Consider the following 17296-nt stretch of genomic DNA (forward strand, 5'->3'; position numbering starts at 1 on the left):
GAGATACTCAGGCAGATTGGCTGCAACGCGGAGGCAGAGGAACTCGGTGAGATCAATGTACACTGCGCCTCCGCTGTCAGCTGTTTCACTGGCGAATATACCGTGTGTACATGTGACGCACAGTTCACAGCCTTATCTAGGACAACACGTATTATATTTTCAGATGGAATATAAAAACTAGACCACACCTATAGCACTGGCTGAGGCGCAGACTAATGTTTAACAAAGAGTAAACTGTATGCAGGAAATCAGTTCGTGCTATTTTAACATACGTGTTTCTGTGTGTTTTTACAGTCAGAGAAACAACTGGAGGATTTTAGACATCTCATTTTGACGGTGCCAGGATTTTTTTTGTTTTTACTCTCAGCATACACTGAAGTTTTCAGCAATGTAAGGCCGTGTGCAAAGAATAGAGCTGCGATACAAATCTGTGTTTTCTTCAACGTTTTACAGATGCAAGACCCCCAGCATGAGCCATCTCACGTGGAAAGGTACACACTGCCTGCCTTATAATGACGTTTCCCTCCACTGCCTACAGACAAGATCCATCTGCTAATTTGTCTAAAATTTAGAACTATCTAGTTTCTCTTATCACCAGTAACCACAGGTGGTGCAGGCAGAACTGAATTCAAAATGATTGGGACTTTGACCCCTTTTCATTTCCATTTCCCAACCTGGTGATTTGCAGTAAATCTGTGCGTCCAGGTAACTCAGTATCTGTGCAGGAGTGTCTTTGATGATTCCACTTCACAGACAGTTTCTGTCATTCCCGATTTTTCTATGATTTAAATATCAGCATTATGGATCTGTGGGTCAGGAAGGTCTGAATGCCATTCAGACAGACTCTCTTCAACCTCAGCATTAACACAGTACTTAAATTTTCAACTAACAGCAGCACCTTGGGTCGTGGCTCACCTGTGACTGAAACAGACACAAAACAATGCTCTGCTCACATTTCTCACTATTATGCAATTAACTTAAACTGACCAACAACACTATGTAGATAGTTTTAACAGCGCACAATGGGGTGTTTTTTGACAAGTGTCATTGTCTTCCTCCTCAGGGAAACACTTGAAGAATCAACATGTGTGCCCTTTTCAAGAAAGTCAGCATCACCATACTGAAGGAACTGCCCAGCAAGAACTTTGTCATACAAAAGAATGACCTGCAGACACTAAAGACTAAAGGCATCAGTGTTTTGCACTTTGTCTTCCACAATAAAACAGTCTTTCTCAAGCTTTTCCTCAGTTTTTAATGAGTGAATAAACTCAGTTGCTCAGTAACAGTTTTAAAAGTACAACACAGGCATTTATTAACATTGGTCTTATCAGGTATTTGAATCAATATGCTAGTACTGTGTAATTCCACAGTACATTTGTCTATATAAATGGACTTAATATTGACAAAAAATAGACTTTTATCTGTATTCAAGCTATAACTAGGTGTTGACACATTCATCTGGATTTTGTGCATTTTTCTTCTTCCAGGAAGAGGTAAGCATTGCATATGCAAATCCATCCTCAATAAACAGCTTTTAGTGTTCATACCTTCATCTAATAAGGTATAATTTACAATAGAAGAGTTGTAATTAATGGACTTTATTAATGGTGATAATAATGTATTACTGATACCTGGTACTTGTATGCTACATATGCTACAAAAAAGAGGGGATTTATTGGTTATAGGATAAAGGGGAGAATGGTGTCCTCCTCCAGCTCCTTTTCAGCTTCCTCCTTATGGGCCTGCTGGGGAGACAGAAAAAAACATGAAGTGAGACAGGCCATCCAAGACATCAGAGAAAAACACAAAATCTACAAACCTGCAAGACTGTACTTCAACTTTACTGTCGCCAAGGGGAAATTACAGCCAGGTAAAACACAGGACACACGTGAGATACAAATATGTAACAGCTGTATAATGTGATGTGTGGCACTGGAGGAGGTTTCTCTGTCCTCCTGTAAGGCTGCAGTGGATATTCATCATAAAACCTGCAGCAAGAGGTCTTTCATATCTTACAGAGCACTACATGAAGAAGTAGTACACATTAAGACAGTACAGCTAAACCTTTCCAGGTTATAATACATGCCTGGTGCTTTGGACCTTTTCCCTCTGGTCTGTCTCTTCCTGGCAGCTGCAGCCCGCTTTTGGTCACGCTGCAGAATGTATCTTATAGCGACCTCCATTTTGGACCATGGCTGACAGGTTGACTTCTTTCCCAGGAGGAATTGGACATAGCTGTGTATCGAGGGAAGAACAGTGGCCTTTAATGTCTCCTGACATACCAACACAAGATCTCATGCGATTCACTTGCATTTTATCATACTTGATTTTTGCCTCGCTCTTCGACTCGTACAGACCCCTCAGCGTCTCAGATTTGTAAATGCCAAAGCCAACGAGGGCCTGTCCTTCTTGGAGGGACCTCACTTTGGCTTTCTTGCAATGATCTCGGACTTCTTTCGAAACCTCAGGGTAAGCCATCGCATATCGAGTAAAGGAATCCTTTAGACAAAAAACAAGGCAAGTGTGTTTGCAAACATAAAAATAGTTAATTCACATGCATATGATCTATAAATACAAATATGATACCACAAGAAAAGAGTTAAAATACATAAGGGTTAGTAGCATTGTCCAGTCCATAACTGGCAAACAATTTTCAACACCACAAAGGCACATATTGAGCAACTGATCTCCTCATGGGTGCATTATGTAGTTGAAAGAAAAAAAAAAGTGAATAGTGTCCACATCCAGCCTCAGTCAGGTAAAGATGCAAGGCAAAAACCTGCAAAGAAAAAGGAGAAGTTGTCCGCACGCTGACATTTGCGAGTTCCAAGCTGTTTTATTATTATTTATTGCAACACTTTGTCCTATAACGTTTTCTTCCATGTGGGTCCATGTGAACAAAAAGCAGGGTACATACATAGAAATAAAAATCATTTATACATTAAACATTGTAAACAATTAAACGATTTCCCCATTGTTTAAATGAGGAATTACTTAAAACAACACTTAAAACAACAAATTTAAAGGGTCATTTCCTTTATTTTCTCTATATGTTGCCACTTGGGGCCAAGATGCACACCACTTCCTGTTTTATTTATAATCTTTACATTGTACACGTTTTTTTTTAAATATATATATTGCAAAAATGTAAAAATTGTACAAAACATGTTTTACTTTATGTCTTTTATAGGCTACAGTTTTCTCCTGAGGACATTAAGCGTTATTTTGTATCATCTGATCTCTTAATAGTGGAGCTGTCACTTTTTGTTTATATATCGTGCTTTTTGCTCTCATTTGCCTGATGAAGGCTTTGTAGCCTGAAAAGTTTGAGTTTGTAAAAACTTCTGGGATCTTGCAAATTTCAGGGTGCGGACAGAATCTCATTTTTCTTTACAGTACCTTGTTGGCCATCAGTCGTCTCTGACTCATTGTGGGCTCTCCATTTTTGGGCTCCATCTGATGGCTTGCCACTAGGAAGGCAGTGTAGCTCACATCATTCTCCAGCAGCCATTTGAAGGTTTTACCGTTGTACTGGCCAAACTGAATCACAAACCTGCTCAGAACGAGCCTACCATTGGAAGGGTCCCCTCCCTCAGACAGAACGAGGGCCCTCGCTTCAGCTTCCACCTCCTCTGGCTCCTTAACTGTTACAGGATGACCTTGTCTACGTTGAGTCTTAGCCTCCTGTGAGGGCGCTGTCTCCAACTCCCCGTTAGAGGTCTTGCGAAAAGTAGGGTCACCTTTCTAAAGAAGAGGAACAAAAATGAAAACAAACCGGAAACAGAAATGTGAGAATCATTGTTAATGACCGGCCATACATCAAAGGGAAAAATTTAATTTCACTGAGTAAAGTTGAACTTACGTCCACACATGCTTTGGTTTTTGAATCTGTGGAGAAAGATAACAAAACCGTGAAAGGCTGATATAGGATTAAATTTTTTAGTTTAAGTTTCCCATGTGCAACAAACAGTGCTTCATAGACCCCACTAATATCAACACTACTGACCTTTTATTTATCAGTTTATTACTGACCTTTCTTATTATTTCTGCCCCGATTCTGTGTTACTGTGTATTTATGTAGTACTTAAAGTCCTTTGTCTTTAATGAAAAAAATATACGCAGTTATTTCATTGTTATTCTGTCTGAAATAATTCTCCACACTGCTGTTTTGTAAAATGTGTGTGAGTCTGAGTCTGAGCTTGAAGGAAGCTGTGGTGAAGACTTCCCCTCCAGCTGAATGACACCGTGACTAAAGTGTCCCTGAACTGTACCTAAGGCAAATCTGATTCTTATTTTTATTATGTTTAAGTTTGTGTGTTTGCTTGTTTCAGAGTCAAAACTGCAGCACAATATTATTACATGTTCGGTACAGTAAGCCCATGTTAAGAAGAGTGAAGTAAATATGTGCATTACACATTCCCTTCGATGGTTTCCTGTATAAAATCTATCATAGGGGCCTTTCAGACTTCAGTGCCCTGGGGCCCATTTTCTTAGAGTCCGTCCATAGTTTACAGTATGAACCTGACCGTCTCTACTGAACATTATTTTTTTTTTAAGTCATGCAGTGTACTCACCCAGTGTATCTGCCACCTGGTTGCAGTTAATCTGCCTCAGTACTTCCAGAGTCACTGTACGAGCTCCGGGTTCGGTGAAGGTTGAAACCAGGAAGTCGGCAATCTCCAAGCAAGTTTTACCCTCCACATCTCTGCGTCTGACCCGCGGCTCTTCCCTGCGGTCCCGCAGCTGGTGACAAAATTTGCTGAAGGCATCCTTTGTCAGATTTTCCAGCGCCTCCACTATAGCCCACGAAATGGTTACGCGGACCATTTTCTCGTCGCCGTCCTTCGGTGTCTTATTTCGCTCAGATTAAATTACGCGCCTAAATTTCAAGGGAGGTCCTGCGCCTGCGTACGAGGAAACAGGTTTTTTTTTAATTGTTTTTTTTTTTTTTTTTTTTTTTTTTTTTACCGCCACCCTCAAGTGTTAACTTCCTTGAAATCACCTACAACCATAGACTGTATAAAAGTGGATGTCGACGCCGGGTCTGAAAATTGAAGCCAGTTCAGAAGTGCCTTAAAGTGCAACACCACTGAAACCAGGACTGCAGCCTGCTGTCATTCGCTGAGGAATGGCCCCTAAAACTAAGAAAACGGCTTTACGAGACGCACTGGAGGACCTGTCGAAGCAGAACTTCGACAAGTTCTGCGCTGAGCTCCTGGACCGGAGGGAAGAGCCGCGGGTCAGACGCAACAAGGTTGAGGGAAAAGGCTTCATAGAAATCACTGACGTTCTGGTGTCAACTTTTACCGAGGCCAAAGCTGTGGAGGTGGCTGTGGACATACTGAGACAGATTGGCTGCAACGAGGATGCAGAGAGACTCGGTAAATATGTTGTTACGGTGTCTGACAACGGGAACAGGAACGAGTAGTCTTGTGGGTATTGTCAGGCTGCAGAACATCCTTAAACTTTTTGGGTATAGTTATAAGGTAATCTGAGTCGAAATTAAAGTGAAAAGCGTTTGAACTCGTTGGCTTCCTTTTTAACTTTCACTTTCGAATATATGTACACGCGTGGACAAAATTGTTGGTACCTTACCTTTTCCAACTGACAAAAGTAATAATACATATAAATATACTGAAAATTATTTCAGTAATTGTTGTGCAACAAAATATTAAGTTATGGGTACGATCATTTTTGAATGATTCTGTTGAACCACAGTTCAAAAGCAGTGTTTGGTTTTCATTAGATAATTTTCTGTATTTATTTATTTATTTATTTATTATTACTTTTGACAAACTATAAAGCATAAATAATCTTATGACCAAACCCAAGCTTCCAGCTGGGGTTTACACATTCACTTGTCCTGAGGGTGCTTCCCACTCATATTACAGCTCACTTTTATTTTCTGTTTTGCAGTTGAAGAGGTTGAAGAGATAAATCGTGGTTGCCGTGAGAGTGAGTTGTTTTTAGATTATATAAATCTGTCATACAGTACTTACAATATTATAATGTAAATGTTAAGCAGTGTCTTGAGATTTGACCATAAAGGTCATTTGACATGATAGAAACATGATAGAAAAAAAAATCTTTAGTTCACCAAAACATAATTATCCCAAGACCATGAATTAAAGCAAGTTATTTGCTGTGTGTTGTATGACTATACACTAATCTAAGAGCAATTAAACTATTTTAATTTTAATTTTCCCTACATTTGTTTCAGGTGCAACGCCCTCATCTGGAGCAGCTGGTGGAAATAAAAGGGCACAAAGCGGATGCACAGGTAGTGTGAGCTCTTCTCAGTAAACGCCTTATACTACTGCTAGTGGTCTTGCAGTAGAGTCCTCGCTGTGGGTTACTGTGTCCAGAAACCCAGAATCTGACTGTAAAGCCCAGTTTATGACATGGTTGGATATTTAGGACAGGGGTAACTTGATCAAGAGTAACACTGCCCGCTGATGAGTGCTTATTAGTATTATAGGTTTTAAAGAGCTGTTATAGTATTTTGGGGAAATGTGCTTTTGCACATTCTTAACCAGAATTAAGTGAGAAGGTCGATACCTTTCTCATATCTGTGTGTTAAAACTAGAGCTAAAACCATGAGATGGTTACTTTAGCATACATGCTGGAAACGGGCAAACAACGAGCCTGGATCTGCCCAAAGTTAGAAAATCCATCTACCAGCAACTTGTTTGTTGAACTTTGGACAGGTTGTTCATCTCCGCCTCCAGTCTGTATGCTAAGCTGAGCTAACTGCCTCCTAGTTTCATATATAGCATACAGACATGAGAGTGGTATCAATCACCTCATCGCACTCCCAGACAAGAAAACAAATGATTGTATTTCCCAAAATGCCATCGTAAAAATTTGCATGTGAGAGCTTTACAAAATGGCATGTAGATATGTCATGTTATAACTCTAAAATGTAGCCCTTCTTTATTATTATTATTATTATTATTATTATTATTACTACGCTAAAACACCGTTGTGTCATGTTTGTGTTTCATTTTGGCACACACACATACAAATAAAGATGCACTACTTACACAACTAAACTACAGAGATCACTGTTACAGAATCTCAAGTTCTTTTCTCAGGAAATCCAAGGCAGGAATTGTGTGTTTTTAATATTTGATGAATTTTCTAAGAGAAACATTCTCTTCAAAAGAAATGTATTAAGTTGGCTGTAGCTTCATGTTTAAATCCAGTCAGTAATTTTTTTTCCTCCTCTTTCCTCAGACCGGCACTTTGTGGATATACACAAATTAGAGCTGACCCGCAGAGTGAGCAGTGTTGCACCCATTTTGGATGAGCTCTTAGACTCTAACGTCATCCAGCAAGAAGGTTACGATAGAATCAGAGCTCTGGCTACCTCTCAGGATAAGATAAGGGAGATCTACATTTTCCTGAGAGCTGGAGAAACCTGCAAAGACATCTTCTACGAAGTGCTTAAGAAAAATGAACCATTTCTCATTGCTGACCTCCATAAAAAGAAGTAAATTTTAGGGTGAACTCCATTTTTAGACCAGATATGAACTGTCTACCTGAATACAAAATGTTTTTAATCCCTTGTCAAAGGTGAACTACTATTGTTGATGCCATGTCTCTATGGAGGTTTTCTACTTTGGTTTTTTAATGTTAAGTCAGAATGTAATTTTAAAATTTGTTGAAATTTGTGTCCAAATCAGTGAGGCTGTTTTAATTGGTTTAACAACGCACACATGATGAGATTCCCTGTCAGGTTTACAAAACAGATGCAGAACATGTTCAGTCCTCTAAGAAATGAATTGAGGTTCTCACCAAATATATGAAAGCTTGTTTTTTGCAGACTTTGCTGTTGGAACTTCATTCAAAATGTTTTCTGTTTTGAAATTTGTAGTAAAATCGTACAATTTCTGTATCTGCTGCTTTGCATTTTGAGTGAAAGGAGTGCCTTAAACATTGGTATAATTGTAAATCTTTACTACAAATACAAATCTTTTCTGATATGATAAGCTTTAAAAATCACATGCACCGTTTGTCTTACGGTGTGTTGTTGACTTCAGGGTTGTTTTGCCCATCGCATTTGTCACAGAGGTAGGGCCAAGGTCGGAAATGTGTCTGGATTTTAACTGCATCCATTGAAAAAATACAAAAATATTGCAACTATTACTGTCTTTCATTATTATTATTATTATTGTGCACAATCATGGGGAAACATGCTCATTGATCAGACTTATTTCATTTCAAAATGTAAAATGGGTCTCAGGAGGTTATGTCAGGATAAGTTAAATTTTGATTACAACCTTCAGTTATGGACAGAAATGCTTTTAGAAGACTACAACAAAATGCCTCTCTAGTAAAGGATCTGAATACTTCTTTCACCTATGGAGACAGTTCATCCAGAGGGGGCGATAAACACAACACAACTGCAGAGAAATGACAAAAGAAGAAGAAGAAGAAGAAGCACCAGCTGTAGCACGTAACAACAACAAACCAAGCAGGAACAGGTGACCTGATTCTTTGTGTCTTTGGGAAACCGTAGGTCATCTAACATTAACGCTGTTCATTAATGTGCCACAAACAGCTTTGTGCCGTAGCTTTCATTCACTTATCCATTTTGCACTTAGTGTCGTGTTCTTGGAGTTAGATCACCGAGCTAGCTAATCGGTGAATCAGGCTGCAAATTTAACCTCAGTTTGACGGTAGTTCATGTGGATTTGTGGGTCCTGAGTCCTGATGACCAACGTACAGTCTGGTCTGGTCTTAAAAGGGAAAGTACGCCTTAAAACAGGCATGTACTCATTGCTCAATCCATTGATTCGTGACTGTAAGTCGCTTTAGCTTCGTTAAGGACACAGCCCTTGACAAAACTCCTTGCAAATTTCTGATAATTTTAGCACCACCGACCAGTCAGCTGCCAGTGGAATAAAAGTGAATAATAATAATAATAATAATAATAATAATAATAATAATAATGTGCTTAATAAAACGACTAAAGCAATTACTTGATTATCACAATAGTTGCTGATGAGTTGATTGACTAACCGTTTAATCGACTAATTGTTGCAGCTCTACTCTGTATGTGATTGGAGATAACAGTACACTATCCAACTCCCACAAAATGTGAGCTGTTTATTTGTATTTCTGTTATTGGAGTTCTATAAGACGTTAGACCTCGTTGTTGTGTAACTGAACCCAAAAAATCACTATGTAGAATTACATATAACATAAAAAAAAACAATCAGAAAACCATGTAATTTGTTGTATTGCCAAGGCTTTATGATCATTTCTGTTTGTTTCTGAAAATGTTTGGTTGTCTCGTTTATCAAATTTGTTTTTCAACTCCACAGAAGTGTGCCAGAAATGAGTTGTGCTTTCCACCTCCTAGTTTCCCGCAGTCACTTGCACCACGGCCGTTTTCTGTTCGTCTTGTCCCAACAATCCCTGTTACTCAGAGCACTCAGCTCTGGCTCCCACATCAGCCGCAGCCTGCAGGAGAGCTACAGGCTTCTGCAACTGCCTGACGAGGGACACAGCACTCCTGTGCAGGTGAAAGAGGCCTACCTGAGCCTGGCAAAGCTCTACCACCCAGACTCTGGGGCTCCGACTGCAGATGCAGCGCTGTTTACCCGTATTGAGGAGGCCTACCGTGCTGTGCTGGCACATCAGAGCAAGACCAAACAGCCTGAGTGGGATAAGGAAGTGGAGGATGAGGATAAGTCCAAAGGTGCAGCACTTCAACACAGACACTACCTCAGCTATGAAGGTATGGGTTCAGGCACCCCCAGCCAACGTGAGCGTCAGTATCGGCAGATTCGTGTCGACAGGGCATCTGAGCAGGTTTTAAATTACCGGCAGAGGGAGCACGAGAGGGCAGCTGCTGCAGAGGGGGCACTGGTGGAACGGGATATGCGTCAGCGCAGCCAGAAGATCAAGATCACCCAGGCTATAGAACGGCTTGTGGAAGACCTGATCCAGGAGTCCATGGCCCGTGGAGACTTCAGGAACCTGAGTGGAGCTGGGAAGCCCCTCAACAAGTTTGAGCACAATCCGTACGCTGATCCTATGACCCACAACCTCAACCGCATCCTCATAGACAATGGTTACCAGCCACCCTGGGTCGTCACACAACGCGACATCCGAGAAACTACTGCTCAGATTCGAAAGAGGTTATTAGAGGGGAGGGCCAAGCTTGGTGACCCCATGAGCCCCAAAGAGCACAGTCAATGGGATCAGCTGTGCGCATCGGTAGAGGAGGAGCTGGTGAAACTTAACAAGATGGTGGACAATTACAACCTCATTGTACCGATGCTCAACATGCAAATGGTTCACTTCAGTTTGTACAGAGAGATCGACCGTGCCGTGAGAGGAGCCCACCAGCACAGACTGGAGCAGCAGAGAGAGAGAGAGAAGGAGCGAGAGAGGAGGAAGGAAGAGAAAAAAAGAGCCAACACAGTGAATAAGCCTAAAAATACCAAACAAGGCCTGATGTCCTGGATGCAAAATTTGCTGAGATGAAAACACTAAAACTCTGAATCTAAGTGAACATAACGCATATTTGACATCAGTGGTTTATTATGACTTAAACCAATCATTATAGTCCACGGGGCAATATTTCAGACAGACTTGTTCACCTGCTTTGCACAGTCTCATTCAAAGTCAGAGACAAAGGTTCCACTCAACCAGTTTTATTCTGTGTTACTACTGATATGCAGGATTGTAATCAGGTGTTAATGAAAGAGGTTCAGGTACCCTGTGACTATAAAGGGTGAGGAACTGGATGTGTTAGTAACAAAGAGGCTATTTTACGATACAAGTTGTTTCTGTGAAATTAGTGATCTGCAAATACAAACCTAATGCTGTAACTTTTGGTTGCTATGTGACATTAAAAGTTAAGGTAATTAAAAATATTTCTGTGTTGAGACTGTTACATATTTGAATCTGGAAAATGTCTAATTGTAGTCAGGCAGCTGATCCAGTGTTGCAGGGTTGCAGATGATGACTGGCTCCTTCCTGCTGGCTCCGTTACCTGCAGCCTCCCTGTGCAGAGCCTGAGCGACGGCCCTGGATGGAGTCACCACCTTGGTCCAGTCATGGGCAATGTACTGGTGGTACGGATCGTGAGAGCTCTCCAGCTTCTTGGAGCGAATGTAGCTGAGCATGATGCCAAATGTGAAGAAGCTGAACAAGCCAACCACCAGAAGGATATACATGATTCCCTGAGACTGAGCGTGCGCCCTGGCTCCGGTCATGTAGTGGACAGCCTGCTGGGCGGTGTAGTTCTGAGGTATTGGTGGAGACAGTATACTTGTGCTGTTGAGGCAGCGCTGCAGTAAGGAGAGCAGGAGCGACTGCAGCTCGGTGGCATTGATGTGAGACATGGCTAACCTCTGCTGGATGTTCAGCGTACTGCAACTGAGGAAGAAGAGACTGTAAGAAAATGATACGTCTATTTGTGCAGAAAATATACTTTATTTCACTGTTGTTTTATTTAGTGTGATTCAAATGTAAACAATCCATCTTAACCCACTTACAACACCCAAGACAAAAAAAGAAAAACATGATTTCTGAGTTGTATATGACTTAACTCACAGATTGGTAGTAGATTTTACATGTTCTCCCTTAAAATCCACTTTGGATAGGGTAAGTTTATATTAGAACATTAGAAAACAACATGGAGAAGCTAAGTGGGAGACTTTTGAGAAAATGGCCCACATCTCATGGTGATTTTGAATAAAAGTCATCCAGGAGAAGGAAGCATTAAAAAGAAAGTTCAGAATACTCAATTTCTTAGAGAATTTATAATGACACTTTAGTTGGTGGTCATATGTCCATATTAAACACTGGAAATGTATTCTCTGATTCCCATCCAACAATCATTAGCTTGAATTCTGAACCACTTTTTTTGACCAACCTTTCAGAGTTAGCAATAGTTTCATGAGAGTGAAAGTGAAATGAAAAAAATTAATTCTGACAAATATCTACACCATTTTCCCAGCTTGGTTCAGTGGAAAGAAAAGCATTACCTTTCAAGGGTCCAGAATCAGTTCCTGCTGTAAGTGGCATCAGCAAACATCAGTCATTTCAAGTCACCTTTCTCCAGCAGGACTAGAAGCACAACAAATTTCCCAAACCCTGTGCTCTTGGTCACATAATGGGCCCTCCTTCGATGCTTTTACGTGAAAGAGATACGCAGCATGTTCAACATGTCAACACGTTTAATGAAATGGAGAGGTCACAGGGCAAGGTCAAAAGCTCAGTGTGGTGAGGCAGTGGTGTGGCTTAAACCACTGTGCTATAATCAGCTCCAATGAACAGTTTACTGAGCTAAGGTGTTGTCTTTACATCAGGCCTCATTCAAGCAGTGTTAATCTAGTAAAAATACGTTGAATATATTTATGTTCTAACAGAATGTGGCAAAGTCTAGCCATCAGGGACAAAAAAAAGAATTATTTAAAGATTCTCACCTGCTTAGAGGACCATCATCCTTTGTGGTTCATTCACCTCTGGTGATCAAGACTGATGTTTAATTCCATTTTGTGGAATGTTGTTAGTAGTGCTGTTCTATGCATTAAAAACATCTCTAATATTCACATTCTACAGTAGGAGCAGGAGTGTGTGGTTATTTCTGGGGACGGTGCTTGGCTGACGCCAGAGAACAAAGCTGCTTTCAGACCGGAGTTAGTTTGGACAGTCTGCAGCGCAGCTCAGACTAGATTGAGTTACAACACAATCCCCTCTAAATGTCCTTTAACTCACAGTTGTAGTGTGGGTGTGCTTCCTGAAACCTGCAATACAGCGGTGTTTAAGAAAGAAATGTATGCAGATATATATTTCTGTACTGGTATTCTGTGGTGGGATTGGCAGGCACAGCAAAGTTTGGTTAAGAGACATTTTTTTTTGCATCTGTCAAAATTAAACACTTAGAGGCCTTGTTTGTTACTGAGAGTTTTCAAATTATAGTAAAATCAGAGCAAAGATTTTTGGGGGGGTATTTCAGCAGTTGTTGTTTGGTCAAAAGAGATGTAAGAGGCCATTAGTTGTTACAAACGTCCTGGGCTGTATTATTTATTAATCATTCACTGGATTCCCTACAGTGAAACCTTTAGTCCTTGAGTAAAAAAATCCACAAACTTTAGAATGTTTGAGTGCAACCAAGGCACTTAACAATCCCCCTCTCATACAGTAATTGTGTCATTGTCAGCAAAATCATGGTGCAGTGATGAAGCTTCACTCTTGCAGAGATGATCTTTCTACCTGATGGATACAAAGCGAAAAATAAAAACACAAAAAATGTTTTCAAATGTCATGTTATCACAGTTTCCTAAATTCTAAAAATATGTTGTGAAGCCAGTAAACCTGTATAATGGCAATTTGAAAAGTAAAGCTAACTCACTGGTAATGTTACTCTAGCTGAACGCCGTCACAGTTGTCTTTTGATTCTAACAGTCTGGAAATATAAAAAGAAACAGTGAACTATTTAGATGTGAGAAACAACAGGGATATAATCATAACATACAAGAAACACAAAAATACACAATTTCTTTGTTAAAGTTCATTTTTTAAAACCTCATTGTAAAGACAGTTGTGTATTTTATCTGCTAAATCAAGCTGATTGTGGCCTAAATTAAAATGTATGACATTATTTAAGAACCCTGACACCACCATATTGGTAAAGATTTGAGTCTGAAAATCACACATCACATAAAAAACAGATGACTCACGCTGCCTGAGCCTTGAGGGCATTACGGGCCTCTCGACGCTCGTGCTCATCCGAAATCTTCTTGTAACAGTAGACCAGAACCACAATGAGCCACAGCTGCAGAACCACGATCAGCACATACATCATTATCTCTGAGATCACTGCTGCCATCTCCCGATTGGCTGGGAAAGAGGAAACAACATGTTAAATCAGTTATACAGTAGTCACTGCTCCTTGTTTGTCCCTCATCAACTTCACCATACATGGTGACAGATTTCAAACCCAAATCCAAGCTTCAGAAAAGGTGTAGTACCCATGTGGCCTGCAGGATAAATCCCTATGATTCTGGTGATCCTAATGACATTTCCTCTGACACCACCAACAGGTCAAAATATCTAATAAGCTCTGCTGACTTTGTTGTTCCCTTGACTTTTCCTTTTGTGGTGACTAGGCCCGATTCTGATAAAGATTTGAAGAGGCTGTGCTCGAGACTTTTACTTGTAGCAGAGTACTTTTACATTGTTGTATACATACTTTTACTGAAGTGAAGGATCTGAATACTTCTTCATACAGGCACACCCCATCTTACCTACAGCCACCACGCTGAGCTCCACGTCCTTCTCCACAGTGACAAGCTCATCAGACAGCGCCAGGAAGAGGGTGCGATGAAAGGTGCAGCGGTACGTTCCTGTGTCATTGAAGGTGACATTAAGCATATAAATGGCTCCTGTCTGAATATCGCTGTTTTGCGTCCCATGCCACTCCAGGCGGTTGCTGAAATCCTCATCCAGGATCTCAGCACTGGGGTGGTCGTAGTGGAAAATCTGCGAGAAGGAAACAAATGGGAACTTATCATTATACAAGGAAAGTTTGAAAAACACGCACACCCTCTTTTAGATTTTCTGCTTTAAGTATACTATCTACACTGCACTAGAGCATCTTGATAGTAGAAGAGAGCCTTTTTCATTCACAAACCCCAAGCAGCTCCAACAGACAACTCAAACCAGTTCCCTCAGAGACTTTGTTGAAACTCACATGCCTGAACTCCTCCTCTCCAAGTGGTTTGAAGTGCCAGTCAACCACGGCTCGGGCAGAGACCTCCTCTCTTCTTTTACAGGAGATGCAGCCCAGCAAGAAACCTTCTCCTGCCACGGCTTCAGTCAGGGAGTCCACCTCCGCACAGCCCCCATGGCACTGACACACTGAGGGATAAAAGAGGGAAGGGAAAGAGAGAAGAAGGGGCAAAGGATAAGAGAAGAGGACAGCACAGGAGAGGAGGATGTAGCAGAAGAAAACAGGAAAGAGGGGCAAAACCATTCTACAAAAAAAAGGTTAAGAATTTGCAAGGAAATTGTGATAGTCATGACTTTGTGAATGCTATTTTTGACATGATTTGTCAGCTACAGTGATTCACATTCTTTTACATCTCAGAGTAATGACAGCTTCTCTGATAAAATGTTCTCCTATGGTCTGTCTGAGAGTTTCATTCAACACCTAAACATTTGCAATTTGGAAAATATGAATTAAGTCCCAGATAATGAGGCCCTTACTTTGTGCTTTATGAAAGGTAGTTGAAGTCGAAATAACAATTTAGCCACCCTTTTTGATTTTTAGAAATTTCATGAGAAATCTCTGAGATCCAAGAAAAGAACAAAATTGAGCTCACTCAGAAAGTCCACATTCAAATGTGCAACTTCAACCACTGACATCAATAGTTTCTCATAATCAAAGGTAAGCACATGAATGATTTTGGACTTACCAAAAAGGCTGATGACAACTAAAAGAGCAAAGTGGCATTTCACCATTTCTGCTGGAGAAATTTGTGGCCTGATGAACAAAATGTTGAACTTTCTTTGATGTAAACCTGTGGAGAAATATCTGTGGCAATTGCAATTACTCTACTGACATAATGCCAAATAACAGCAGATTAATTTCATGTTCCTCACAAAAAATCAGTCCACTTTTTAATCCAGAGTGTCAGTCCATGAGTTCAGAAATCTTGATTTCACATTGGTCAAAGAAAAGATATGCCTTGGGACACAGAGGTTGTTGACTAAAATAAAAAAAAAAATCTTGAGTCTCTGTGGTTCTTAGCAGTAGTTTTTAGTCTCTCCTGCTGTCCCGACTGACTTTAAGGCAGCTATATTTAGAGCGTGTGAATCCAGCAGAGTTGGACGTTGTGTGTGTTGAAAGCCAGCAGGAAACCTGAGATGATGAGACCTGATCCATAACTACAACATGACTGTCCAAAGCAAGACTACAGCCGTGTTCCTTCTGATTTATGGATTGACAAAGGAATATTCACTCACGAAAAGTTTAGACTTTCCAAAGACTTTGGAATTTTTCATTTTTCTTTTTTAGTGGTGCATTATTAGAAATACTTTTTTTTATCAGTCGTTAGTGAATAGCTTGAAATATTCTGCTGGCTTTGTTTATTATCATTTCTTGCCCTAATAATATCCAAAAAGTGTTTTATGTAGTTGCTTGTATATTCAGTCCTTAATAAAAAGGAGAAGCAGGTCTGACATGCAAAATCAACCCTGGCATATTTTGTTAAACAAATCTTTTCAGACAAACACCTGCTTAGAGTGTAGCAAACAGCCATGCAGGGCTTAAAGGGATAGGGTACATTTTAATGCAATTGAATACCTTATATTTGTCTGTAAATAAATGCTCTGCTCTCCATCTCCTCTCTACAGGTCAGAGGTCACAGCCAGCTACAGCATCCAGTGACTGATAGAGATTCAAAGTCTTGCTCAAGGACACTTTAGCATAGATGAAACTTCTGCTCAAGTGTTTGAAAATTGTCACACACAGATTTCACCATACAAGACGACATGGCCTGAAGTCATGGAGATTGCAGTTTTGTGCTTCTCTATTTTTTTCCCTTTAAGATATCTCTTAAGCTGATGATTGAATTAGTGTTATTAGAGTTAAAATATTTCCGGGCCTGTTTGTGTACTGAACAAATTTTAGCATGAGCTAAATGCATTCGTTTGTCCTGCAATAATATATTTGGTGTTAAACGGGCAATCACAGGAAATGATGTTATTTATTTATAGTCACTGTCAAAAGTCACATTTTGAAACTGCAGTATTTAACTTCTCTTCTTATTGGTTTTGCTATGTCACATCAAAGGGCCTGACAGTTAGTCAATGCCACCGAGCCGTCAGAAAAACAAGGCCACTGAAGTCAAGGCTGACAAAACAGACATTGGCTAAAGGCCTCAACTTGCGTGCTGACTACAGTGACAAAAAGATTCACGTGTTAGATAAAGCCAGCGTGTTGACGTGATGAATGTAACGAGCTGTTTTTTTTTTTTTTTAAAGGGGAATACCTTGGCACATTTCAGGTCAAATTAAACATGTCTCACTTTGAGGCCATACAAACATTTAAAAAATGACCATGTACAGTGTGCAGGGGCAAGATATAAGCTGTGTTTCTGCCAGCCAGGGTCCATGTATTTGTATATGCTTGTGTGTGTTTGTGTTTTTTTGGCTGCGTTGGAGGTCAGGGATGTTGTTATGTGATATAACCAGATGACACATTGAAGCACTGAGCTCTTGATAAGGGTCCTTGCCTCTTTTAACATTGTGGTAGCCTATGAATGATAAT

The 17296-nt window shown here is 40.3% G+C and overlaps 4 protein-coding genes and 1 long non-coding RNA gene across 8 annotated transcripts; 3 read left to right on the top strand and 2 right to left on the bottom strand.

Moving 5' to 3' along the window:
* The first annotated feature begins 447 nt into the window (after positions 1-447).
* Positions 448-1236, top strand: LOC121186323. Its single transcript, XR_005894440.1, has 2 exons — positions 448-491; positions 1064-1236. It is a non-coding gene; the product is annotated as an uncharacterized LOC121186323 (long non-coding RNA).
* Positions 1229-4888, bottom strand: LOC121186321. 2 transcript variants are annotated; one of them, XM_041045016.1, is made up of 6 exons: positions 4575-4888; positions 3863-3888; positions 3400-3744; positions 2324-2499; positions 2087-2235; positions 1229-1742 (listed from the first exon to the last, which is right to left on the bottom strand). In XM_041045016.1, the coding sequence occupies exons 1-6, from the start codon at positions 4825-4827 to the stop codon at positions 1735-1737; spliced, it is 957 nt and encodes a 318-aa protein (XP_040900950.1). In that variant the 5' UTR covers positions 4828-4888; the 3' UTR covers positions 1229-1734. The 2 variants fall into 2 exon arrangements, with proteins under 2 accessions (XP_040900950.1, XP_040900949.1); XM_041045015.1 differs by having other exon boundaries at positions 1229-1745; positions 4575-4886.
* An 88-nt stretch (positions 4889-4976) lies between these two features.
* pycard (PYD and CARD domain containing) lies at positions 4977-7897 on the top strand. The gene is made up of 4 exons (XM_041045017.1): positions 4977-5381; positions 5917-5955; positions 6221-6280; positions 7237-7897. The coding sequence occupies exons 1-4, from the start codon at positions 5129-5131 to the stop codon at positions 7494-7496; spliced, it is 612 nt and encodes a 203-aa protein (XP_040900951.1). The 5' UTR covers positions 4977-5128; the 3' UTR covers positions 7497-7897.
* A 544-nt stretch (positions 7898-8441) lies between these two features.
* dnajc28 (DnaJ (Hsp40) homolog, subfamily C, member 28) lies at positions 8442-10864 on the top strand. Of its 2 annotated transcripts, none has more exons than XM_041043482.1 (2): positions 8442-8486; positions 9330-10864. In XM_041043482.1, exon 2 carries the CDS (start codon positions 9343-9345, stop codon positions 10495-10497), a length of 1155 nt encoding a protein of 384 aa, XP_040899416.1. In that variant the 5' UTR covers positions 8442-8486; positions 9330-9342; the 3' UTR covers positions 10498-10864. The 2 variants fall into 2 exon arrangements, with proteins under 2 accessions (XP_040899416.1, XP_040899417.1); XM_041043483.1 differs by lacking the exon at positions 8442-8486 and adding an exon at positions 8487-8517.
* Positions 10865-11444: 580 nt separating this feature from the next.
* Positions 11445-15801, bottom strand: si:ch211-225p5.8 (uncharacterized protein LOC555567 homolog). Of its 2 annotated transcripts, XM_041043395.1 has the most exons (7): positions 15628-15801; positions 15441-15508; positions 14717-14883; positions 14271-14505; positions 13704-13863; positions 13376-13429; positions 11445-13236 (listed from the first exon to the last, which is right to left on the bottom strand). In XM_041043395.1, exons 2-6 carry the CDS (start codon positions 15484-15486, stop codon positions 13384-13386), a joined length of 654 nt encoding a protein of 217 aa, XP_040899329.1. In that variant the 5' UTR covers positions 15487-15508; positions 15628-15801; the 3' UTR covers positions 11445-13236; positions 13376-13383. The 2 variants fall into 2 exon arrangements, with proteins under 2 accessions (XP_040899329.1, XP_040899328.1); XM_041043394.1 differs by having other exon boundaries at positions 15441-15801.
* Between the last annotated feature and the right edge of the window lie 1495 nt (positions 15802-17296).

This window comes from Toxotes jaculatrix, chromosome 8 (assembly GCF_017976425.1).
Source record: "Toxotes jaculatrix isolate fToxJac2 chromosome 8, fToxJac2.pri, whole genome shotgun sequence".
Lineage (NCBI taxonomy): Eukaryota > Metazoa > Chordata > Actinopteri > Toxotidae > Toxotes > Toxotes jaculatrix.

What these genes read in the sequence shown, in the direction of transcription:
- dnajc28 (XM_041043482.1), top strand. Translation starts at nt 9,343, where the DNA reads ATGAGTTGTGCTTTCCACCTCCTAGTTTCCCGCAGTCACTTGCACCAC.
- pycard (XM_041045017.1), top strand. Translation starts at nt 5,129, where the DNA reads ATGGCCCCTAAAACTAAGAAAACGGCTTTACGAGACGCACTGGAGGAC. An exon ending in CGAGGATGCAGAGAGACTCG is followed by an intron (nt 5,382 to 5,916) that starts GTAAATATGTTG and finishes TCTGTTTTGCAG; the next exon opens with TTGAAGAGGTTGAAGAGATA. An exon ending in GGCACAAAGCGGATGCACAG is followed by an intron (nt 6,281 to 7,236) that starts GTAGTGTGAGCT and finishes CTCTTTCCTCAG; the next exon opens with ACCGGCACTTTGTGGATATA.
- si:ch211-225p5.8 (XM_041043395.1), bottom strand. Translation starts at nt 15,486, where the DNA reads ATGGTGAAATGCCACTTTGCTCTTTTAGTTGTCATCAGCCTTTTTG. An exon ending in GAGAGGAGGAGTTCAGGCAT is followed by an intron (nt 14,506 to 14,716) that starts GTGAGTTTCAAC and finishes TCCTTCTCGCAG; the next exon opens with ATTTTCCACTACGACCACCC. An exon ending in GCTCAGCGTGGTGGCTGTAG is followed by an intron (nt 13,864 to 14,270) that starts GTAAGATGGGGT and finishes CCTCTTTCCCAG; the next exon opens with CCAATCGGGAGATGGCAGCA.
- LOC121186321 (XM_041045015.1), bottom strand. Translation starts at nt 4,827, where the DNA reads ATGGTCCGCGTAACCATTTCGTGGGCTATAGTGGAGGCGCTGGAAAAT. An exon ending in CCAGGTGGCAGATACACTGG is followed by an intron (nt 3,889 to 4,574) that starts GTGAGTACACTG and finishes CTTTCTCCACAG; the next exon opens with ATTCAAAAACCAAAGCATGT. An exon ending in AAACCAAAGCATGTGTGGAC is followed by an intron (nt 3,745 to 3,862) that starts GTAAGTTCAACT and finishes CCTCTTCTTTAG; the next exon opens with AAAGGTGACCCTACTTTTCG.